The 24,230-nt window shown below is 39.7% G+C and overlaps 3 protein-coding genes across 11 annotated transcripts in view; 1 reads left to right on the top strand and 2 right to left on the bottom strand.

Moving 5' to 3' along the window:
* Window positions 1-1,313, bottom strand: part of ankar (ankyrin and armadillo repeat containing) — a 255,424-nt gene extending 254,111 nt beyond the window's left edge. The window contains exon 1 of the mRNA XM_068036280.1: window positions 785-1,313. Within this exon, the coding sequence (XP_067892381.1) occupies window positions 785-1,313 (529 nt within the window). The remainder of the gene's footprint in view (window positions 1-784) is intronic.
* Window positions 1,314-6,506: 5,193 nt separating this feature from the next.
* zgc:136439 (uncharacterized protein LOC678627 homolog) lies at window positions 6,507-24,206 on the top strand. 8 transcript variants are annotated; one of them, XM_068035614.1, is made up of 11 exons: window positions 6,507-6,597; window positions 7,030-8,799; window positions 10,809-10,903; window positions 11,055-11,274; window positions 13,031-13,120; window positions 14,024-14,103; window positions 18,683-18,798; window positions 18,882-18,982; window positions 19,234-19,302; window positions 19,933-19,991; window positions 20,071-24,206. In XM_068035614.1, exons 4-11 carry the CDS (start codon window positions 11,083-11,085, stop codon window positions 20,162-20,164), a joined length of 801 nt encoding a protein of 266 aa, XP_067891715.1. In that variant the 5' UTR covers window positions 6,507-6,597; window positions 7,030-8,799; window positions 10,809-10,903; window positions 11,055-11,082; the 3' UTR covers window positions 20,165-24,206. The 8 variants fall into 8 exon arrangements, with proteins under 8 accessions (XP_067891715.1, XP_067891720.1, XP_067891714.1 ...); XM_068035615.1 differs by lacking the exon at window positions 6,507-6,597 and adding an exon at window positions 6,614-6,809; XM_068035619.1 differs by lacking the exon at window positions 7,030-8,799 and having other exon boundaries at window positions 18,885-18,982.
* asnsd1 (asparagine synthetase domain containing 1) overlaps window positions 7,848-24,230 on the bottom strand; it is a 29,210-nt gene continuing 12,827 nt past the window's right edge. The window contains exons 6-8 of one of the 2 annotated variants that reach the window (XR_010975393.1): window positions 22,907-23,206; window positions 16,547-16,707; window positions 7,848-8,745 (exon numbers count right to left, since the gene is read on the bottom strand). Coding sequence is in view for 1 of the 2 variants with exons in the window: in XM_068035612.1 (XP_067891713.1) it covers window positions 22,951-23,206 (256 nt within the window). In the remaining variant the exon portion in view is untranslated. Of the gene's footprint in view, window positions 8,746-13,030; window positions 16,708-22,906; window positions 23,207-24,230 lie in introns of those variants that run through there. The other variant, XM_068035612.1, reaches the window with a different exon arrangement.

Below are 24,230 nucleotides of genomic sequence, written 5' to 3'. Positions count from 1 at the left end.
AGCCTCCATGTCCCTGCAGGTAGAGAGGGGGTTGGTGGGGGGGTGGTGGGGGAAGTACAGCTGCCTCGGGGTGGTCGCCCAGCTGCAGACCTTAGAGGCCCTTTTTGCCTGCCTGGGTTCAGTAGCAGTCGCAGGCTGCCCTGCCTTGGGGCTCCCCACCAACCCCACCCCCCCAGCCCATAATGGTGGCCTGGATGCAAAGGCCTTTTTTTAATTTTAAATTTGAAAGGACATCTCTATTTTGGGGTGCCCTCTCTCTCACATACCTGCATCCTGCCACTATTTTCAAGCTGAAGGGCCTCCTATTGGTCCTGCAGCTTTGAGAGCCCACCCACTGTCCTTAATTGGATAGTGAGTCTGCCCTCTGTCATTAATTGGCCAATTCGGGGAAAATTATAGATGAGTGACTGTTTCCCACACAGTGTAGGCTTCTGACCCCCATTTGAGCCTGATGGTGGGGTCCTGAAGCCCACAGGAAAATCCTGCCTTTGATGCTATTTTTTGTGTGGATTCTGGGTTGACAAGCCCAAACTCACTTCATATAGCATCCATGCAGCTAGCAGACAAGTGGAAACCATCAGTCTAGGCTGAATCTGAGCTTGTGTCCAACTATGTCACAAAGTACCTCTATATTTCCAAATTACAACACTGCACAACTATTGTATCTACTCTTCAAAGGTATCAATAGCAGTTAATATTTCCATGTTTACCTGCTACAGATAATCTAGTGTTGCTTGACAAAAATAAATTTGTTTAACAAGTGTAATGTTTCATAGAACTTCACCTGCTTTAAGAAATTCAGAAAGTATATCTTCTTTTGCTTTTGGACTTCCATTGACATCTACAGCCAGATTGGAGCGCCACACTTCTGAAAATCGCTTTCTTTTTTCTGTTGGCATGTAGGCTCCATGCCAAAGTGCTTTCATATTGTAGTCCACGTTTATCAAAATCTGCCCAATTCGAGTGTCATGATAAGCTGGTGACAGAAGACATGTGGTACTGCAATCATAGTTGCCATCTAAATAAATAATTGGAACTTGGTTCAGAATATAAATACCCATCACCAATTCTCTTAGAATTTGTTGGACTTCTTTATAATTCAAAGGAGCATCTGGTACCACTGGAACTAGAATTACAGCATTGGGATAGCTGAAGTCTTTCATTTGGTTTGTGAGTCCTTTGGGGTACTCTACTGGAAAGTGAAACTCGTCAGTGGACTGTAGCCAGCTGCAGGAGGCGGTGGTGAGCAATTCCTGTAGATCACTCAAGTTGTATTTGCCAAGGACAGCACTTGCACTCATTTTCAATGCCATAGCAGCCAAACAGGCCTTTCACTATTCTAATTGCCCTGTTTTAGTTTCCAGAGGAATCCAGATTGGCAAGTCTTCACTTTCTGCCAACTTCCTCCTACGAAGTATCAGTCCAGTTTTAGTGCATTGGTAGAAAAAACATTTTATTTTCTTATAATTAATCTATAGTCTCTGTCTATAATGAGGTCTGCACATTTCTGAAACCAATGATGTTGTTATTTATGATAATAAATTGTAATAGGCCTTTGTGAACAAAAAAGATACAAATTTAAAAGGTTTATTTATCAATGAAGATTGGTAGGTTTATTTGTATTTTTTCCTGTTCATTTCTTCTGGTATGACCACCACGTTCACTCCATTAAGTCCAAATGGTGCAGCCTTGAATGTTTACGGTGCACAACTGGTTTAGCCATTCATTAACAGATCTGGCTGGACTATATCAAGCATTATCAGACCCTACTCTCCTTTGCTAAACTGTTCACTACTCCACAATCATCCTGGAGTGCAAAGATAGCCCCCAGTGTCTTTTCCCCACTACCAACTGTCTCCCTCCACCATTCTACCCTGCCCCTTACATCCTTACCTCCAACAAGCATGTGAAGCTCTTATCAACAAAGATGTCATTAAGACTGACAGCATTCATTCAGCTGCCTCTGCTGCACCCTCCCTTCTCTTTTCCCTTTCAGCCATGGTTTTCCCAAGATTCCCCTGCCTGAGCGCTGAACTTACATCATTCTCTGGATTCTCTCCCATGTACTCCAGGCTCTTTCTGAGATCACCTTATCCATGAGACCCTCCTCCTACTTACTCTCTTAACCTTATTCCAATACACTGCTGACTACCCAACTACCCTTCCTGGCCCCCATGTTAGCTAATATTGTAAATGGTTCCTTCTCCCCTAGGACTATCCTCCTTCCTTTCAATTCTGCTATCCTCATACACTCCTCATAAAAACCTTGATCCTTCCATCCTGGCAAATAACTGCCCCATTATCAACCTCCATTTCCTCTTCAAAGTCTTAGAATGTATTGTCATAGAATAGTACAGCACAGAAGGAGACCATTCGACCTGTTGAGTCTGTGTCAGCACTTTTGAAGAGCAATCCAGTTAGTCCCACTCCCCTGCGCTTTCCCCATATTTGAAATTTTTTCTCCTTCAAGTATTTAGCCATTTCCCTTTTGAAGGCTACTATTGAATCTGCATTCACCACCCTATCAGGCAGTGCATTCCAAATCCTAAACACTCGTTGTGTAAAAAAGTTTTTCCTCATGTCGTGTCTAGTTCTTTTGATAATCACCTTTAATTTGTGCCCTCTGGTCATCGATCCTTCAGCCACTAGAAACAGCTCCCCTTTATGCTATGTAAACTCTACATGATTATCAAGTCTCCTCTTAGCCTTCTCTCCTCTAAGGCGAACAACCCCAGTTTCTCCAGTCTATCCATGTTACTGTAATCGCTCATCCCTGGAACCTTTCTAATAAATCTCTTCTATAAACTCTCTAAAGTCATCACATTCTTCTTAACATGTGGTGCCCACAATTGGACACAATACTCCAGATGGGGCTAAACTAATGTTTTATATAGGTTAAGCATAATTTCCTGGCTTTTATCCTCTATTTATAAAGCCAAGGATTTCATATGCTTTATTAACTGCTTTGTTAACCAGTCATGCCAGCTTTAAAGATTTGTGAAGTTGATAAACTGACTGTAAACTTTGTAAAGTCACAGTGAAGTTAGTATTTTCCCAATCCAGCATAGCCAACTTGCCCCTCAGATCTTCACAGTTGCCTTTGTTTAGATTTAAGACCCTAGTTTCAGAATGAACGATATCACTTTCAAACTTAATGTAAAATTCTATCATATTATGGTCACTATTTCCCAAAGGCTCCTTTACAGCAAGGTTGTTAATTATCCCTTTATCCTTACATAATACTAAATCTAAAATAGCCCGATCCCCAATTGGTTCTTCAATGTACTGCTCCAGAAACACATCTCCTACATACTCCAGGAACTCATCCTCCATAGCATTAGTGATTAGATTTACCCAGTCTATATGTAAATTGACATCCCCATTACTACTGTATTACCCATGTTTCATGCACCTCTAATTTCCTGATTTATACTGTGTCCAACACTACCACTACTGTTTGGTGGCCTATAAACAACTCCCACCAATGCTTGCTGCCTCTTGCTGTTTCTTAGCTCCACCCAAACTGATTCTACATCTTGATCCTTTGATCTAAGATCCTCTCTCACTAATGTACTGATCTCGTCCCTTATTAAGAGTGTTACCCCACCTCCTTTTCCTTTTTGCCTATCCTTCCGAAATGAAGAATATCCTTGAATGTTCAGTTCCCAGTCTTGGTATTGGTAAAGTCACAGTGAGGTCACTAAACTGTCTATAAACTTGATAAAGTCACAGTGAGGTCAGTAAACTGTCTCGAAAACTGGTAAAGTTACAGAGCAGTTGGTAAACAGTCACTAGTATTGGTAAAGTCACAATGATGTTGGTAAATTGTCTCTAGTACTGTTAAAGTTACAGTGAGGTTAGTAAATTGTTACTAGTATTGGTAAAGTTTCAGTGGGTTTGGTAAACTGTCTCTAAAGTTGGTAAAGTTACAGGCTGTCAGTAAACTATTTACAATGTTGGTAAAGTTAAAGTGAGGTCAGTAAACTGTCTCTCGTATTGGTAAAGTTAGTGATGTTGGTAAACTGTCTCTAATGTTGGTAAGGTCACAGTGAGGTCAGGAAGCTATCTCCAAACTTCGTAAAGTTACAGTGAGATGGGTAAACTGTCTCCATCTTGGTAAACTCACAGTAAGGTCAGTAAACTGTCTCTAAAGTTGGAAAAGTTACATTAAGGTTGGTAAATTGTCACTAGCATTGGTAAAGTCACAGTGAAGTTGGGAAACTGTCTCTAAAGCTGGTTAAGTTATAGTGAGGTCAGTAAACCATTGGTAAACTTGTTGAAGTTACAGGGTGGTCAGTAAACTGTTTCTAGTATTGGTAAAGTCACAGTGATGTTGGTAAACTGTCTCTAATGTTGGTAAAGTCACAGTAAGAAATAGTAGAATTCAAAATTCTATAGACTCTGGAACATTTCCAATGGATCGGAGGGTAGCTAATGTAACCCCACTATTTAAAAAAGGAGGTAGAGAGAAAACAGGGAATTATAGACTGGTTAGCCTAACATCAGTAGTGGGGAAAATGCTAGAGTCCACTATAAAAGATGTAATAGCAGAGCACTTGGAAAACAATGACAGGATCGGACAAAGTCAACATGGATTTATAAAAGGGAAATCATGCTGGACAAATCTACTGGACTTTTTTGAGGATGTAACTAGTAGAATAGATAAGGGAAAACCAGTGATGTGGTGTATTTGGACTTTTAGAAGGCTTTCGATAAGGTCCCACATAAGAGATTAGCGTGCAAAATTAAAGCACATGGGATTGGGGGTAAGGCACTGACATGGATAGAGAACTGGTTGGCAGACAGGAAATAAAGAGTAGGAATAAACAGGTCTTTTTCTGAGTGGCAGGCAGTGACTCATGGGGTACCGCAGGGAGCAGTATTATAATTTTCTTATAATAATAAAGTATCAATATTCACAATATATATTAATGATATAGATGAGGGAATTAAATGTAATATATCCAAGTTTGCAGACGACACAAAACTGGGTGGGAGTGAGAGCTGTGAGAAGGATGCAGAGAAGCTCCAGTGTGATTTGGACAGGTTGAGTGACTGGGCAAAAACATGGCAGATGCAGTATAATGAGGATAAATGTGAGATTATCCACTTTGGTGGCAAAAACAGGAAGGCAGATTATTATCTGAACGGTGATAGATTGGGAAAGAGGGAGGTGCAGTGAGACATGGGTGTCCTTGTGCACCAGTCGCGGAAAGTAAGCATGCAGGTGCAGCAGGCAGTTAAGAAGGCAAATGGTATGTTGGCCTTCATAGTGAGAGGATTTGAGCACAGGAGCAAGGATGTCTTGCTGCAGTTATACAAGTGTGAGACCACATCTAGTGTATTGTGTGCAGTTTTGGTCTCCTTATCTGAGGATGTTCTTGTAATGGAGGGAGTGCAGCAAAGGTTCACCAGACTGATTCCTGGGATGGCAGGACTGACGTACGAAGAGAGATTGAGTCAATTAGGCTTGTATTCGCTAGAGTTTAGATGAATGAGAGGGGATCTCATAGAAACCTACAAAATTCTAACAGGACTGGACAAACTAGATGCAGGAAGGATGTTCCCGATGGCAGAGGAGTCCAGGACCAGGGGTCACAGTCTAAGGATAAGGGGTAAGCCATTTAGGGCTGAGATGAGGAAGGATTTCTTCACCCAGAGAGTGGTGAACCTGTGGAATTCTCTTCCACAGAAAGCAGTTGAGGCCAATCATTAAATATATTCAAGAAAGAGTTAGATATCGTTCTTAGGGCTAAAGGGACCAAGGGATACGGGGAGAAAGCGGGAACAGGGTACTGAGTTTGGATGACAGCCATGATCGTATTGAATGGCGGTGCAGACTCGAAGGGCCGAATAGCCTACTCCTACTCTTCCATATTTCTATGTTTCTACGTAAGGTCGGGAAACTTTCTCTAAACTTTGTGACAGGTCGGTAAACTGTGTCTGATATTGGTAAGGTTACAGTGTGTTTGGTAAACTCCCTCTAAAGCTATTCAAGTCACAGCGAAGTTGGTAAACTGTCTCTAAACTTCGTTAAGTTGCAGTGAAGTTGGTAAACTGTTACTAGTATTGGTAAGATCACATTGAGGTCGATACACTGTCTCTAAAGTTGGTAACGTCGCAGTGTGCTCGGTAAAATGTCTCTAAAGTTGATGAATTTAGAGTGAGGTTGGTAAACTGTAAACTTGGCAAAGTTACAGGGCGGTCAGGAAACTATTTCCAATGTTGGTAAAGTTAAAGTGGGGTCGGTAAACTGTCTCTACTATTCGTAAGGTTATAATGAGGTCGAACAACTGTCTCTCGCATTGGTAACGTTACAGTGACTGTCTCCGGTATTGATAAAGTTACCGTGAGGTTAATAAACTGTCTCCCGAGCTGAAGAAACCGATGGTTTCACGGCCGCACCTGATCTCGCTTTTTTTGTCCGTTACTCACGAGGCCCGCGGAGACTGGACGCCGTCTCCATGACAACGCGATGCTGGACCGTGAGTCTCTGGGGCCGGAGGGGGGATTCCGGTTCCGGTTTCTCAGGGCCAGGGCAGGGAAGGGAGTGAAGTGTTCCTGTGTTGATGTGGATCGGTGAGTCGGGACTCGAAGGTAATACTCTGTTTTGAAGTCAGTACACCTCGGTGATCAGCGTCAAATGGCGTTGAAATTGTCTACGGAGCTGGAGACACGAATCATTGACTTCGAGTGAACATCGTCAACTTCTTTCCTGCCGACAGTCGTTGAATAGACCGTCCCTGGATAGTCAGTTAGTGGCTGCACAGTAACAGACAGCCGCTGCCATCCAACATCTTCGCTGTCAGGTTCTGGCATGTACTAGCTGGACGCTCAATTCCCTGCTATTTTTCTCTTGCTGTTTACAGGCAATTTTTCCCTGTTCTCGATTGAAGATGACGGTATCCTCGTACCTAATCTTCCTTCTCACATCCTACTTCCGCTTCAACCTCTATTCTCTTCTGACTGACAAGCCAAAGATAGTGTAAGCATACACCACATCCTAGCTTTGCTCCTTTTTCCTTTCAGATACCCAAGAACTGCACCCTGGCCAGACAGTGGTGAAAGACCAAGAAGAGTGTGTCACGCACATCGGAGGTGCGGTAATACAACATCCATGAGGACTCTGAACAGTTATGAAAAAACGGACTTTGTCTTCAAAATTTAATCTTTATTTTTAAAAAGTGAACAGTGGTCCAAAATGGCCACCAAAGAGAATGGGATTAACCTTTTGTATATTAAAATAGTCTGACAAAGACAATGAACAAATCTTCAAAGCCAAAAGGTGATAATTAAACCCATCTCACACCTTTGTACAAACATTCCAGAATTGAATCTCTTCCTCTAAAACAAAGGAGGTCTGAAGTAGCCATGTCCTGGGCCACTGTGTGATCACCATGGGAGAAAAACCAGACTGTCTCCTAACAGGAGGTGAGAAGTGATAGTTCTACCTTTAAAGGTGAAGCTACTTGTAACTGCTGGCATTCCAGAAAGCACATACCCTGCAGAAAAAAATCTGACATCTACACCAGACAGCAGAGAGACAGCTAGAAGTAACCCACCAACTTCAACAGAACCTTCAATCAGAGAAATCTACAATCACCACAGGCCTGCAACTATCTGGACTTTGAGTCTCAAGAGAATTAAACAGATTTATCATAACCCTTCTCCCCACAAAAACCCACCTGCCTCTCACCCTCCTCTATCTGTTTCACACATGTGCGTTTGCGCACGCGGGTGAGCGAACAAATGCGTGAGTGAATGAGGTTGTAACAATTTCAGGATAAGACGTATTCATCAATAAACAATTGACTTTCTGTTTTTAAAAACCTCTGTTTATTTGAAAAATAAAACACAAGGCGGCTAAACCCGTAATACAAATACACTTGCTGCAGTCAAGTTGGGTGTTGTACAATGGGAACCACCCACGTCACACCACGTGGCCATAACAACTGTGATGATGAAGACACACCGTCACTTGATTTCACACTCACAGTCACCAGGTCAGATAATGATACTGAATATCTGCATATGCTGAAACACTGGGGACAAGTGCACTGCAACCAGGACAGGAGGCAAGGATAGCACAGGTGTCGCACACGAATTCTGCTGCAGAGGAGTCAGATGAGGACTTTAATAGGCGAGGTTGCAGAAGACTGATGGGAGTACAAAATAAAATGCTTAGTACATTGGGAAGCCTGTGGTCAATGTCAAGAAGCATGGAAGGGTCTGGCATCAACGTGGTACAGAGCTTCAAGCCCATCCTTTCCAACTGGTGGCCAACTCCATCAACACATTTGTGGACCTAACCATGATGTAGTCTCTGATGGCCAATGTCTCAGCTTCCATTGTAGACTGCTGCCATCATGGCTGTGGATATCAGTGTTCATAGGAGCTTGCAGGGTGTCATAGCAGTCCAGCAGTCTGTCATCCAACAGATTACTGGCTTTCTGAGGTGCTGCCCAGGGAGGAGAGTGGCAGTGGCTCCATGGACAACAAACCTGTAGTCCTCTCTCAGGATGACAACACTTGTGCTCCCACCCCTAACATACTATTCTTGCCCTTACTATTTCCTCAGCTAGCCAAGCCAGACTGTTGCCGCCCATGCTGAGATGGTGCATTCTGAAGCTAGGCCCAAAGCTGTTCGAGGTCATCCTCCATGCCCATCTGCAGTCTCCTCCACTGAAAGTCAGCAGCCTTCCACCAGCTATGCTGCAGCCACTGGGGTAGCACTTCATAGGAGCACTAGAATAACAAAGGCAGAAGACAGGCATTAAGGGAGTGCACAAGACTGGTTAGGTTTGTATGAAATATGGCATGGTTTCATTTCTAAATAATTTGGATTGGAATGTTTATATTGAGTTGACTTATTTTAGAATTGTGGTCAAGAGGATGATGTAATGATCAGTCACAGAGGGAAAAGTAAGGAGTATGGGAATATTGGTGCATGTAGAATTGGGGTTGAGGTTACTGGTATCGCACTTGAATTAGTTTTTTACGTACAGCCAGATCCTGTTTAGCAGACCACCATGAATCTTGAGACCCACTCAGCTGAGTACTGCAGTGGTCTCCAGAGTGATCCAGGTAGTGGAATTGTTACTTCAACATGCCAATGGTCTGCTCAATCACATTTCCTGTGACAGCATGATTTTTATTGTATGAATGATGTGTACATGTGCAAGAGTTGTGAACTGGAGGCATGCTCCATGTCATCAGCAGATAGCCCTTGCCGCCCTGTAACCACATTTAGGTTTGTCATGGTGGTTGAAATGCAGCTGGTAGAGCGGTCTGCCTCAGATTGAAGGCATCATGACTGCCGTCAGGATGCTGGACATGGACCTGCATGATGTGCCACCTATGGTCACACACCAGATGGACAGAGAGTGGAACCCCTTTTCATTCTGGTATGTGGCAGATTTGGCAAAGCAATGTATATGCAACCAATGGCACCCTGTACCATGGGGAAGCCTGCAAACCTTCATGCTCGCTCTGCCTGCTTCTGGCTGACATGAGGGATTGAAATGAAATTCTCTCTCTTTGAATAGGCAGCTTCAGTGATTTTTATGCAGACCATGAGAAGTTGCTTATATATCCAGCATCAACCTGAAGGAGCCAGACGCATTAAAAAAAGTTAATAGCCATGATTACCTGCACAGCCACTGGCAATGCAGTCCTCGTCCTCCTGAGGTTGGTGTTGTGGCTGCAGCAGTTGGCCATTTTCAGTGACGACCTCTTTAGTGAAGTGCAGATATCTCAAAGGTTGGTCGTTGCTGCGGTTCAGGTAGAAAAATTGCTGCCTGAATACCTTTGTAGTTATGGCGCCCTGCTGAGATCCCTTCTCCCCCTCCTCCTCATCATCTTTTCTGGCAGCTTGTTATGCTCTATTCCAAGACATAGGCTAGTGCTAATGGTGTACCAATGTCTGGGAGCAACTGGTTTGTGCAGAAACTTTGAAGTCAGCAAAAAGTTCTTCAGCACCTGCCACAGCACTCCTTGTAGACTTTTGAAACTTGAAAAAACTATGGACATCACCAAAAATATGTAGAATTGTAGTAATAGCCAGAAAAAAATCAGCCAACAACTAAACTATAAGTATTTGATGATCCCTTTAAATAGCAATGGTGGGGTGTCCGACTTGCTGCTCAACAGGTGTTCAACTGTGCAAGCTTAAGAGAAGGCATCGGCAGGAACATGGAGCTCCAAAATGGCAGCACGGGCATCAAATCAACGTTACACAGACTAACGTTATGATCTACATGCTCTGCATACTTTCAGCAGACATTAACGTGGTGTGCTGACCCTTTTATCAAGATCGTCCGGCGTACTTGGTGTCAGAAGTGGGCATGTACGCTGCAGATGCCATTTTTGATCCCAAATGGCAGTCGTAGCACCCAAAAATTGGGTGCTGCCGAGCCCCATTTCTCACCCAAAAGCTTAAAAGGCATTGTGATATTTTAGTTTCAAAAGATAACTAGGTTGTAGATTCTATCAGGAAGTACTTAAGTGCCTGTTGATGTTAATTTGAAGTGACTGGTGCTTTTTGTTTAAGCCTGTTTTGTAAATTTTAATACTGCTTTTACTTTTGACAAACTAGATTTTTTTTTAATTCATCAAGTGAAAATCTACCCTTCTAAATCTTAGTAAGTGTACACATTTTCCTGTTTAAAACGTGGAGAATATTCTCATGCTATTTTAATGTAGCAGTTTTGTATAGGGATGTCATCTATTTATTAAGAATCAAATTACTGACTGATTTTTGGTTATTTTAAAAATAACTATACAAACTTTATGTTTCCTTTAATTTTAAGATACTCCACGATTAGGTTGTTTGATGGCTGAATGCTGAACTGTCAGTGAATCAAGAGCGAATCAAGTGAAAATTTTTATATTAAGTAGGCAGAAGGTAAAATGGGACTACAATATATACGATAAGACCAATATAGCATAAAACCCTGGAGTACTTCTTTTAAGTAAGAAAAATCTGTAATAAATGTTTAATATATTGGTAGCATCACATAATGATTATGCTTTATCTAAAAATGTTTCTCCAACAGGCTATACTGCACAGAAAGTAATGATATCATGAAGGCTATTATTCTGGCTGCTGGCTATGGTACAAGATTCAATCGTGACCTACAGAATGATACCAGTGGAGTTTTCAAGCATCTCTATGGCATCCCCAAGCCCCTTCTACCAGTAGGAAATCAGGCACTTATCAGTCATTGGATGGCAGCAATAGACAAGATCAACTGTATTGATGCAGTTTTTGTTATCGTATGTCTACATTTTGAGCTTTTCTTCAGAAAACTGCATAAGTTAAATTGTGATGTGCCTCCAAATGTTTAGTTACAATTAATGACCCAGATTTGGGTATACACAGCATAAATTCAAAGTTTGCAGATGATACAAAACTTGGAAATGTAATAGAAAATGAGAAGAATAGTAACAGACTTCAGGAGGGCATACGCTGGTGAAATTTAATGTAGAGGTGTAAACTGATTAATTTTGATAGGAAAAATGAGAAGAGGGAATAGAAACACTTAAAGCAAATATAAAATTTAAAGGGGGTGCTGGAAGAGAGAGACCTGGAGCTGTGTATGTACACAAATCTTTGAAGTTGCCAGGACAATTTGAAAAGGCTGTTAAAAAGGCATATTGTATCTTTGGCTTTATAAAAAGAGGCTTAGAGTACAAGTGAAAGGAAGTTATATAAAACCTTTACAAAACACTGCTTAAGTCTCAGCTAGAGTATTGTGTCCAATTCTGGGCACCACACTTTAGGATGGATGCCAGGCCTTAGAGCAGGTGCAGAGATTTATGGTTGGGGATGAAAGTTTACAGTTATATGGATAGAGAAACTGGGATTGTTCGGCTTAGATCAGAGAAGGTTAAAGGGGCAAATTTATAGAGGTGTTCAAAATCTTGAAAGGCTTTGGAAGAGTAACTAAGGAGAAACTGTTTCCAGTGGCAGAAGGGTCAGTAACCAGAGGACACAGATCAAGGTGATTGGCATAAAAAAAACAGAAGCAACAGGAGGAAAAATATTGAAGCAGCGAGTTATGATGATTTGCAATGAACTATCTGAAAGTGTGGTGGAAGCAGTTTCAATAATCATTTTCTGAAGAAAAGTGGATAAATATTTGAAGAGGAAAAATTTGTAGGGCTACGGGGAAAGAGTAGTGGAATGAGACGGACAGCTCTTGCAAAGAGCTGGCACAGGCATGATGCCTGCTTCTATGGTCTATTATTCTATGATTCTAATTGATTTTCTATTTTACATTGACAAATTTGTGACAGAAAACTTAAGAGTTTTATTGGTACATTTAATGCTATTTTAATCTTTTTGCTGTGTTTTGGTGCTAGGACTTTGCAATTGGAGGATGTAGAAAAGCTTTTTTTAAAACTGAACAGATAAAGGGGAACCAAGTACATGATTTTTAACACATCACTGCCAAAAAGAAAAAACATCCATAGGCCTCAGTTTTGATATTGGATGGTACCAGATCCAGCTAAAAAAAATTGTCAAGCAAAATCGGGAAAGCCTTGTGCCTCTGTCCTCGCGTAGTATTGAAGTACTGCACTAGAGTTCGTAGAGATTCTGTTTTGCAACTTAAGATTTTATTATACAATTTTGACACAGGATTGAAATTGTATGCCCACGAGTATTTGTAATAATTTTGTTCTTAAGGATACATAGGAAAGGCGATGAGGAATAAATGAACCCATTCTTTCTTGTGCATTGTTTATTCCAAATGCAAATTCAACTTTTAAAATAGCGTCACTGATTTAATTCCCACTAAAGCTCGTCTTTTTCTCATTCAGCAGTTCACAAAGAAGTAGTGCTCTGAAAAATGTTGGTTTGGGAGGTACAATTAAAAATTGAACTTGTGCAGTTTTAATCTATTTTTGCTTTTTTTAAACAAAGAAAATTGGTCAATCAAAACAGTCTTTTAAAGCATGTAACTAGCAGACACTACAAAGATATCACTCTGTTATGTCAATAATTGCTAACTAACAGTAATCCTTGCAGACGAACGATCTCTATTATGTAAAGTTTGAAGACTGGGCAAAGGAATTCCGACTAGTTAAAGTTCTAAATGATGGAACGAGAAGCAACGAGGTAGGTGTCCAGAACTGCAATAGCCCGGATATATCATGTATAAATCAGAACTATCACTTTTAGAAACATTAGATCATTAGTGAAAATTACAATTAATTTCCAGGCACAGTTAAACTTCATCTGGTTAACTTTGATGTTTAATTGCATTGTAGAAGTGCAATATATTTGTTCGGAAAATGTGGATATGCGCAATGTTAGAAGTAAAATTCTTTATTAAAAAATCTGTAAGTGCTATTATTCACTTTGGCCTCCAGGTTTGTACCATACTAGTGTACAGATGACACCTAGATAGAACATTACAAAGCTGTAATAAAAGATTATAAACTGAGATTGAATCTTAGGCGGTTAATTGATGTCATCTGAGCCATCAATTATTACTACCTTGAAACACATTCCTATACTGTATAATTGATTTGAGTGATGCAATGATTTGTGGCTCTATCACATGATATGATTTAGTCTTACTGTCCCAAATAACTGAATGTAATAGTTGTGAGCTCGTTAGTTACTGAATGCCAAAGGAGGATTTTTTTTTGAGTGGAGATGGAATTGAAATGAAATCAGTAATGCTGACACGAGTCTTGGGTTCCTTTCAATAGTTGTATAAAGCAGCTGTAAATTTTTAAGTTAAGTACACTTTAAAAGGAATTTTGCTGAACCTCAGTCGAAATTATTATACAGGAAACCTTTGCTCAAAGTCCCAGGGAAGGAAAGGAGGTAGGAAGGGGTGTCTCCATCTTTATAGCATTTTCACATTAACTGACCTATATGCATCGAAAACTTGGTGAGCAAAACTGTTTATAGACGGTGTACAAATTAACTGAATTATTTAAAGTTAAGTAAAAGCCATAACTCAGTGATCTGGACAGTTTAAAAAAAAAAATTACTTTTTTTCCTCCACAGGAACGGTTGGGTGCTATCGCTTGTCTTCAGCTTGTCATTACTCAGTTTAACATCAATGACAATGTATTGGTCCTAGGCGGGTAAGCAACAATGTTTGTAGGTAGTAAAGAATATAAGCAGAATAGCTAGTAAAGGTTTTAAAATAGGGCAAATTGCTTAAATATACTATTTTTAAGTTATAGATTTTCATTTGCTGTACATACTATTTTATTTTTTACCAACTTGTAAATAGAAAGGGTATTCAATTTTAAAATGAACTGTTCAATAGCTTTAAGAAGTTTATAGCTCACAAGGTAGCACTAACTGATAAATAATTCATCAAATTGCAATTTATTTTATATTATTTCTTCCCAGCTTATCCTTTAAAGAGCCTGTCTGGTCTTTATCCCTATATTAACTATATGTATAGTTTAAAAATGGCATCCCTTAAGCTGGTATCCACAACCTACCTTTCTGTTTCATTATCATCTATTTTCCTTTGCTTGTTCTCATCCTCCTCATTGACTTTTAGATGACTCCTAGTGGTCACTACCTTTTGATTCCTAATGTATTTTCAAATATTTTTGCTTGGCCATTGGGTTTATTTTAATTTCCTTATTCTCTCACGATGGTCTTGATATAATTCTCCTTTTCTCAAGCACATGTGTCCTTACCACTTACCACCTTACATCAACCATTTAAATTGTCCTTTAAAAATGCATTTCATTTTACTTTTCCAGATTTTGTTTCTCATTGAAGTTTTGCAAAGACTTGCCAGATTAAGTGATTTTTCTAAAGTCTACCAATATCATCGTTTTTGGCAGTAGTCTGAATTACAGCATCAAACCTGAAAAAAAATGATTAATCTCCTGCAGTTTATACTCAATTTCTTTTAGAGCAAGGAGAAACTTTCACATTTCCTTTTAAATGTATTTGTGATTACCAAGGATAGGTTGATGTATCCCACATACTAAGGGAGAAAAACTAGAACTATATTCACCAAAGCTGAGGTAATTGGGGGAGGGGGGGGGGGGGGGACAGGGGGGGAGATCCAATAGAAATATGAAAGGTTTTGAAGAGTTTGAAAGAATAAATAATGAACGATTATTTCCAATGCTTGAATTGATAAGGATTTAGGATTAACACTAAACATTAACATTAAATTTAGGATTAACACTAAAAATGTAAACAAGTGTCTAGAAGAAATGTCTTTACGTGAATATGAAATGCTTCATCATGACTGAATATTAAAACCAACTCATTCATTTAACTTAAGGTTAAACGAAGAGGAAAAGTATTAAAGAGAGTTCAGGGATTGGATACCTCTGAGGATATAGCACTACCACATGAATGCTGTGCTGAATGGCCTCTTGCACTGAAATCTCTATAACTTAGAGTCAGAGTCATTTACAGCACAGAATGAGGCCATCCGGCCCATTGAGTCCATGCCGGCCCTCCACGGAGCTATGCTGTCAATCCCACTCCCCGGCTCAATCCCCAGTCCTACAAGTCTATTTCTTTCAAGTGGCCATCCAACTTCCTCTTGAAGTCATTGATCGTCTCTGCTTCCGCCAACCTTGTGGGCAGCGAGTTCCAGGTCATTACCTGCATAAAAAAGTGCTTTCTCATATTCCCCCTGCATCTTTTGCACAAAACTTGCAATCTGTGTCCCCTAGTCCTTGTACTATTTGTTAATGGGAACAGCTTTTTCTTCTCCAACTTATCTAGGCCTGCCATAATCTTGTACACTTCTAATAAATCTTCCCTCAATGTCCTTAGTTCTAAGGAGAACAAACCCAGCTTTTCCAACCTTGTAAACTAAAATCCTCCATCCCTGGAACCATTCAGGTAAATCTCCTCTGCACCCCCTCAAGGACCCTCACAGCCTTCCTGAAGTGTGGTGACCAGAACAAGATGCAATACTCCAGTTGGGGCCTAACCAGAGCTTTATAAAGGTCCAGCATAACTTCTAAAATAAAAGCAAAATACTGCCTTTGCTGGAAATCTGAAATAAAAACAGAAGGTGGCAGGACAGGTAGATAGAGGGTGAAGAAGGCATATGGAATGCTTTCCTTTATTGGCCGAGGTATAGGATTCAAAAGCAGGGATGCAATGCTGGAGCTGTATAAAACGCTGGTTAGACCACAGTTGGAGTACTGTGTACAGTTCTGGTCACCACATTACAGAAAGGACATAATTGTTCTGGAGAGAGTACAGAGGAGACTTACAAGAATGTTGCCAGCGCTCGAAAGTTGCAGCTATGTGGAGAGATTGGATAGGCTAGAGTTGTTTTCCTTAGAACAGAGGAGGCTGAAGGGTGACTTAATAGAGGTGTGCAAAATTATGAGGGGCCTAGATAGAGTAGACAGGAAGGGCCTGTTTCCCCTAGCAGAGAGATCAGTTACCAGGGGGAACAGATTTAAGGTGATTGGTAGAAGGATTAGAGGGGATGTGAGGAAAACGTTTTTCACCCAGAGGGTGGTGGGTGTCTGGAATTCACTGCCAGGAAAGGTCGTGAGGGCAGAAACCCTCAATTTTATTTACCTGGACATGCACCTGAAGTGCTGTAACTGGCAAGGCTATAGATCAGGTGCTGGAAGGTGGGATTAGATTGAGTGGCTAGTTTTTTCAGCCGCATGGAGACGACAGGCTGAATGGCCTCCTTCTGTGCTGTAATTGGAAATCCTCAACAGGTCTGGCAGCATCTGTGGAGAGAGAGAAGCAGAGTTAATGTTTCAGGTCTGTGACCTTTCATCAAGTCACTTATATATATCAAAAAAGCAGTGGCCTCAGAACTCACCCTTGGGGAACACCACTATCTCCTCCACTCTGAAAGGCAACCATTTACTATGACTTGCTGTTTTCTGTCCATAAGCCAATTTTTTTTATCCAATTGGACACTGACCCTCCTATTCCACGAGCTTCTTTTTGTGGTACCATATCAAATGCTTTCTTAAAATCCACATAACATCACCGCATTCCCTTCATCAAAAATTTCAATTAGATTTGTCGAGCATGATCTGCCTTTTACAAATCCATGCTGGCTATCCTTAATTAACTCGAACTTCGCTTAAGTGTTTGTGATATTTTCTCTGATTACAGTTTCTAAAACCTTACCCACCACTGATGTTAAACTAATTCTCCTGTAGTTGCTAGGACTGTCCTTACACCCTTTCTTGAATAAGGGTTTCACATTTGCTACTCTCCAATCCTCTGGCACCTCCCCTGTATTCAGGGAATATTGGAAGATTATGGCAAGCCCTTAAGCTATCTCTGTCCCCACTTCCTTTAGCAACCTGGGATGCAAGCCATCTGAACCAGGTGACCTATCTACCCTAAGCATAGCCAACCTTTTAATACCTCCCTCCTCTCAAGGGCAGCGCAGTGGTTAGCACCGCAGCCTCACAGCTCCAGCGACCCGGGTTCGATTCTGGGTACTGCCTGTGTGGAGTTTGCAAGTTCTCCCTGTGTCTGCGTGGGTTTCCTCCGGGTGCTCCGGTTTCCTCCCACCTCCAAAAGACTTGCAGGTTGATAGGTAAATTGGCCATTGTAAATTGCCCTTAGTGTAGGTAGGTGGTAGGAGAATAGTGGGGATGGGTTAGTGTAGGGTTAGTATAAATGGGTGGTTGTTGGTCGGCACAGACTCGGTGGGCCGAAGGGCCTGTTTCAGTGCTGTATCTCTAAATAAAATTTTTTATCCTATCCATTGCCTCTACTCTTTGCTTCTACTGATATTTTGTCAGCCTCCTTAGTGAACACTGATACAAAGTACTCATGAAGTATATTAGTCTTGCCCTGCACCTCTAAGCATATATTACCCTCTCTGTCCCTAATAGGCCCCATTCCTCCTCTTACTACTCACTTACTATTTACATGCCGGTAGAAGATCCTAAGCCTGGTTCTCACCTGATGAGTTCACCTGACATGCATCATGTATCCTCTTTTTTTGTTTTATCATCTCTATCTCCCTCATCAACCAAGCAGTCCTGTTCTTGGTTTCCCTACCTTTCACCCTTGTTGGAATGTTCCTAGCCTGTACCTTCCTCAGGAGGTTAAGTAATTTATGGAGTTCTTAACTTGTAATTCTATAGCACTTTGAACATAGAATAACATGCCATGGTGCTTCAAAGGCATAGTCAAAAATAAATAGATGCACAGGAAATGTTTAGGTGGTACCAAAAATGTAGTCAAAGAGATGGTTTTAAGGATGGTCGTAAAGGAAAAGAGGGAAATGGAATAGCAGAAGGAGAGGCAGAAGGATTTAAGGGATTGAATTCCAAAGCATGGGCCCAGGTGCTACAGCTACTGATGTTGGAGCATGCATAAGAAACCAGAGTCAGAGGAATGGGGGTGGGGAACTTGTAAGGATGGAGGCGGCCTTGAGAGGATTTAAACACAGATGAGTATTTTCAGTTGGAGAGAATGGGGGAACCAGGATCTAATGCCAGTCAGTAAGGACAGGAATAAATGGTGAACTGAACTTGGTGAGTTTGGATACAAGTAGCAGAGTTTAGGATGAGCTGAAATTTATGGAGGCTGGAGAATGGGAGAGCATTGCAGTTGTTGAGTCTGGAGGTGACAAAGGCATACTATTATAAATTGAACTTATTGTGTTGAAAAGAGTTCTAATAACTTATTGTATGTTTTGACTTCCACTTTGACAATATTTATTTTTCTCAGGGACACTCTGTTCTATGAAGACTTCAGCCTATCTGGTGTCCTTGCACAATTTGCTGAGCTGCAGAAAATTAACTGTGACAGCAATTTGGTTCTGTCTTACCGATGCAAAGATGAAGGTCAATCCAAAATTTATTACAAAGCTCCTTCCTTTCATGAACTGATCTTTCAGGGAAATAATTAACATAACTTCTCCTCTCAGCAGAAACTACAAAGTTTGGCATTTTAGAAATTGATGAAAAGTTCCAAGTCACTGCATTTAAAGAAAAACCCAGCTCTACTGAAACAACATCTCGTAGAGCAGTAAGATTTTTGTTCTAAGTTGACATTTCTTAACCACACACTGTACCTTTTTAATTTGAAAAAAAATCTACTATTGGAACAAGTTACTTCAAAAGCGTTATTTTTACTGAAGCAGAATCTTGCTGTACTGAAGTAACTTGTTCTGATACTTGTTTCTTTTCAGGCAAAATTTTTAGCACATTAAATACTACTTGTATTGAGTAATATCTAAACTAAGAATTCAGTAATTACAAAAATTTTCTGTCTTTCAGTGCCCATGCTTCTATATATACTCAAAAAGTACGATTCCTTTGATAGCAAAATTTCTTCAAGAAAAGCAGGTACATTTGTTGGCATTAACACAACTAAGTTAAACTCTGCTAAAAGAAAAGCCCAATTAGTTTATTAGGAACTGTTACAACTGAATCAGGACTTTCAACATCAGGAACAATTAGCAAATTGATGAATAATTGAATCATGTCCTATTTATTAATTCAGCATTTTATGCAAATTATTATTTTCTACATTATCCTACTGTCTCCTTTGCAGAATTTAGTGGTGGATTGATTATGTATACTTTTGACCAATATTTTGAATTTAAATGTTCTGCTTTAATTTGGAATTCTATAGCATGGACTGCATTTTGATATAGAAACAAAGAACCCGTATTATATAGCATCTTTAAATACTCAATGTCCCAAATGCTTCACAGCCCATTAATTACATTTGAAATGTAGTCACTCCTGTATTATAGTTAGGGTAAAATAATTGGAATTATATGCTTGAATCAAATGTGCTGCAAACTGCTTGTAAATTTAGCATAGTGATGACACCTGCATAAATTCTTCCAATTGACCCAAAAGTTCCAATGTACTATTTTTCCTTTCACCCACTTTTCTTGGAAAAATATAGACATGTTTATTTTGATCGTTTATATAAATACTTTTTTTAAAAAGGGTTTTATTTTGTAGAATTCGCCCTTGGAAGAGAAGGATGCACCAGGCAACTTCTTATGTTGGGTCCACTCAAGGTGAGAGACTGCTTCAAGGAACTTTCATTTTACTTTTAATGTTATGCCATGTGCTATTTATTTTCTTTTCCTTTTGCAGAAAACCAGTGTTTGTTCATCATGTATGTGGCCGATTTGATGTTGGAAATCTTCCATCTTACATTGACTGTACCAGATATTTCCAGAAGTGTTGAGAAGCATAATTCGATTGATTTGAATGACTAGCAGTTTTCCAATATTTAAGAGCTGTGGTGAAGGAGCTTTGTGTGGTATCTTGTACACATTTCTTTTTGTTAATGCTTTCCAAGATGACAGGTTAATGGTGAAAACAAAGGAAAATCTCTGGAGCCATGCATTTAATTCCCAATACCCTATAGAGACACGGGGTCCCGAATTACTGCTTTTAAAAATCAGAAATCCACATCCGTAGGCTTCTCATCTTGAGTAAATTGAGACTGAATGTATTTTATTTAGTATGTTACAACCAGGTGCGAAAGGTATCTAGGGATCTTCTGTCTTCAAACAGTGTTTTGAGCGCCTCCTTTTGTGAATCCTTGTTCACAGCTTTCCAATTATAAGGCCAAGAAACCAACACACCAGGTTTAAAGGAAAAAAGTGAAATTTATTAAAACGTAGACGACCATGGATAAGAGACGCGCCCACGCTAGCATGCACACACGATATACACATGCAAATGGAGCAGAAAAGAGAGGAAAATATAGTAGAGAAGGGGTTTGAGGCAAAATCAGAAGAGTTTCTTGTTTACTGTGCTTCGAGCTCACTTGATTGTAGGTAGTCTTGCTGTTCGTTAGGGCCCAGTGTTCTTCTTAAACTTTGTTCACGTTGGAGACCTTTCTCTGAGGTTCATGTGTTTTCACAAGATTCAGTTCCTTGGGAAAGAGATGGAGGCAGGCAGGAGGGAGGTTCTGTTCCAGCCAGTTGCACACGGCTTTCTGAGTTCAAATCCTCCAACAGTCAGTCAGTCAGTCATGTGATCAAAACTGGTCTGACCACTTCTTCTGTCTTGGTAGGTTGGGGGCTTGCCTGATAAGTAGATCAGTGACTGTACATCTAACATATGAGGACATCTCATTAAGAAAATGAATCATAGTATCATAATCAAAATGACCCCATAAAAGTTCAGGTACAACAGGACTCTACAAGAAATACTCTTTTTAAATGAGGGGTCTGTAAATCAAGTCATAGTCATTTATATGGCAGTTTCTTTAGAGAATATGCTAAAATGGTGGTCAGATTTTCTTGCATTTGCAATTCATGGCGTTCAAATGCCTCATATGGGGAAAGCACACCATAGTGAAATTAATTTGTATCACTCCAGCAAAGAGCCCAGACATGACGGATTGAATGGTCTCTTTCTGTGCTATAAATTTATAACTGCTAGAAGTCAGGATGTCAAAGCAGCAGTATAAGAAGTTTGAAAAAAATTTGGGCTTTTTTAAAATTACCTTTATGAAATTATTGACGAGCAGAGATAACATTTTGGCACTGATTGCATGCTAAGGCCTCAATGTTAGTATTTTTAAAATTAAATTCACTTTATTTGTAAACTTGCAAAGCTGAACTGATTGGAGGAACTCTGAGGTTTATTGGGTCATACCGACAAAGTTAATTTTCTTTCTAATTTTAAGTAATCCTTTGTACCAAACAAACCAAGTGGGTTTGGAATTTAAACCTTTGTTGGAAATAAACTATTTCTGAAATATAACTTTTACTACCAACTATTTTAATTAAGTGAATACATTTTACCACTATTTAGCATGCAAAGTAGTATAATGCAATTGCCTATAGTTTTGCATTATGTAGAACAGGTATGGGCCAGCCTCATCAAGGCCCAAGTTTCATGCAAAAAAACTACTTAGAAGATCAAACAGAACTAAGTATTATAGTATTAGTGGTGTCATTGCTTTTTCTGTTCAGCGTCCATTTGGAATTGAAGCAAGCAAAATTCATGGATCTTAGTGACAAGCTTTGTATCTTTATTTTTTAATGTTTACAGTACATTTTTAGGTGCAATGTTGCTGTTATTAGAATTGTACTAATTTTAGAAAATCTTTCAAATTATGGCAGTCCAAGCAGCAAGAGGGCTAGAACTCATACTTTCAGTAACTACTAGACTATTAAGCTAATATCCTATTGACAGTGTATTACCTACCCACAGATCATTTATAACTCAATTTCAGAGCAAGCGCAGACTATTAGAAAAGAAACTTACATTTTCTGTGTGACTGACATCTAAACTAGTATTTGCACTGAAATTTTAAGAACTGTAATAGATAGTTGTAAAACAAAGATGTTCAGCAGTTTAAAGCTATTTGGAATACTGAAAATATTTTTGCAGGCTCCCCATTTTCTACAGGATCTCTTAAAAGAAAACTGGAAATAAACTACATAGGGATACCTGAACCATATTCAAATTGTATTACCTGGAATTCCTGGGGTACTCTGTTGCTAATATCAAAATAGTGAGCTACCTTTACCAGATTTTAACAGAGTGCCTGACTTCTGAGTTACATGAAGGAAGTGTACATTTGTTAAGAAACAGATTTGCACACTAGTTTTTGAGATGCTGGGCTAATCGTCTTATCTGGATGGCCAGACAGATTTCTAAAAAATATTTAATTATTTCTTAGCTGAGATGGTTAGATTAGCCACTTAAGGTGGTAGTTAGTGTTTTCTGGTACTCTGAATGGAGAAACAACAAATTAATTTAATATGAAATGCAGCTGCAATTCTTTTGCACATTTAAAAACTCCAGAATAAGTAACTTCAAGATCTGAACTTCAACTGTGTACAGTACTCATTTAATTATCTAATTAACTATTTGGTAGAGAAACCTACAGAAAGACCAACAGCACCTTACCTGTATATTTTTTTGATTGTTTTGAGTTTCACCATTAAATATTGTAGCTCATTACCTTTTCTGAAACTGGCACTGAAGAACAGAGTACAGCATAAATGACTAATCCACCAAGCTTTGCAATAGCCTGTTACACTTATCAGAGGCCTTTTCTTTTTGGTTTTCCATCTTTGCAATTTTAGACCCAAACTGCATGGCTCTTTTTGGAAGTACAGCAGATGCAGTGAGACCGAGTTCTTTTGCAGCCATTCGTAGAAGTAGCTTTTCGCCAATTCCTCGAGGCAGAGTCAAATCTGCTTTCTCCCACACAGGAAGTGTGTTTAGAAAAGAAACAACTGCTTCATCCAAAAAGGGAAATCTGAAATGACAAATATAAAAATTATGTTTAATACTTTTATTCTTATGGGCATCTTTGTATAACGTTTCTTGATCATTCATGTAATTATTGTATTTTCCACCCTTGCCTACCTGGTTCAATGCTGAATTTGCACCATCCTCCCAGGCTGCCATCAGTGCTCAGTTGTTTCTCATCAGGAGATGACCGAGTGCCTTAGTGCAACTGTTCTGTTCTGTTCAGCTTTTCTTCCTAAAACTGACAGATTCTGCAGTCTGACCTCGACTATATCCTTCCCCACTCTATGCCATAACTCCACTTTTTAAAATATTGGTTTACTGCATTATGTACTGGCAATGTCCAAATCATTAGGAGATAGACATTTTGAGTTGTGTCAAATGCGGTTGTATTGCTCAAAAAAGCATGCTGCAGACTAGACCAAATTGAGAGTACACAAAATTTCGTGTGTCATGGTTGGTTCAACAAGCCCACAATGTCAATGTTAAATTGCTATACTCCATTTTAGCTACTAGATAATTGGTAAACTGTTCAAAGCACTGTAGCTGCAACTGCTTTCAGAATTGGGTTTTGATGATTTCATGCTACAGTAGTTTCCTGTTGCCATTTTTCAGCATCAATCTTTATCTTGCTTAACCGGATTCAAGCAGATAGTATAAATGGATACTGATGAGACAGGAAGAGAGTGGTACCTTGGGTAATGTTACAAAATAATATTTCAAAAGTGTTTGAAACTTCATCTGAACAGTTAATTGTGCTCAGTTTTCACTTAGGTCTGTTTTGAGAATCCCAGCTAGCTTTTGTGGGAGGAAGGGAAAACTAGCTCAAGGATTCCGCTCTACATTGCTCAAGCTGTTAAGACACAATAGAATAGCATGCATGGATTTCCTGATTGTAGTATGGAATGAGACATTTTCTCATTAGCACATTGGGATGCCACCAAATAGTACTGAGTCAAATAAATTACCTTGAGTAACCAACTCTAAAATAAAAATTTACTCTTAAACTACTGTAACCGTTCCATTTCTCA

This window comes from Heterodontus francisci, chromosome 7, assembly GCF_036365525.1.
Source record: "Heterodontus francisci isolate sHetFra1 chromosome 7, sHetFra1.hap1, whole genome shotgun sequence".
Classification (NCBI taxonomy): Eukaryota; Metazoa; Chordata; class Chondrichthyes; order Heterodontiformes; family Heterodontidae; genus Heterodontus; species Heterodontus francisci.
Note: the sequence above shows the minus strand (reverse complement) of the source record. Positions and strands in the feature narration are given on the sequence as shown.

What these genes read in the sequence shown, in the direction of transcription:
- zgc:136439 (XM_068035618.1), top strand. Translation starts at nt 11,083, where the DNA reads ATGAAGGCTATTATTCTGGCTGCTGGCTATGGTACAAGATTCAATCGT. An exon ending in ATGGAACGAGAAGCAACGAG is followed by an intron (nt 13,121 to 14,023) that starts GTAGGTGTCCAG and finishes TTTCCTCCACAG; the next exon opens with GAACGGTTGGGTGCTATCGC. An exon ending in TTATGTTGGGTCCACTCAAG is followed by an intron (nt 19,992 to 20,070) that starts GTGAGAGACTGC and finishes TTCCTTTTGCAG; the next exon opens with AAAACCAGTGTTTGTTCATC.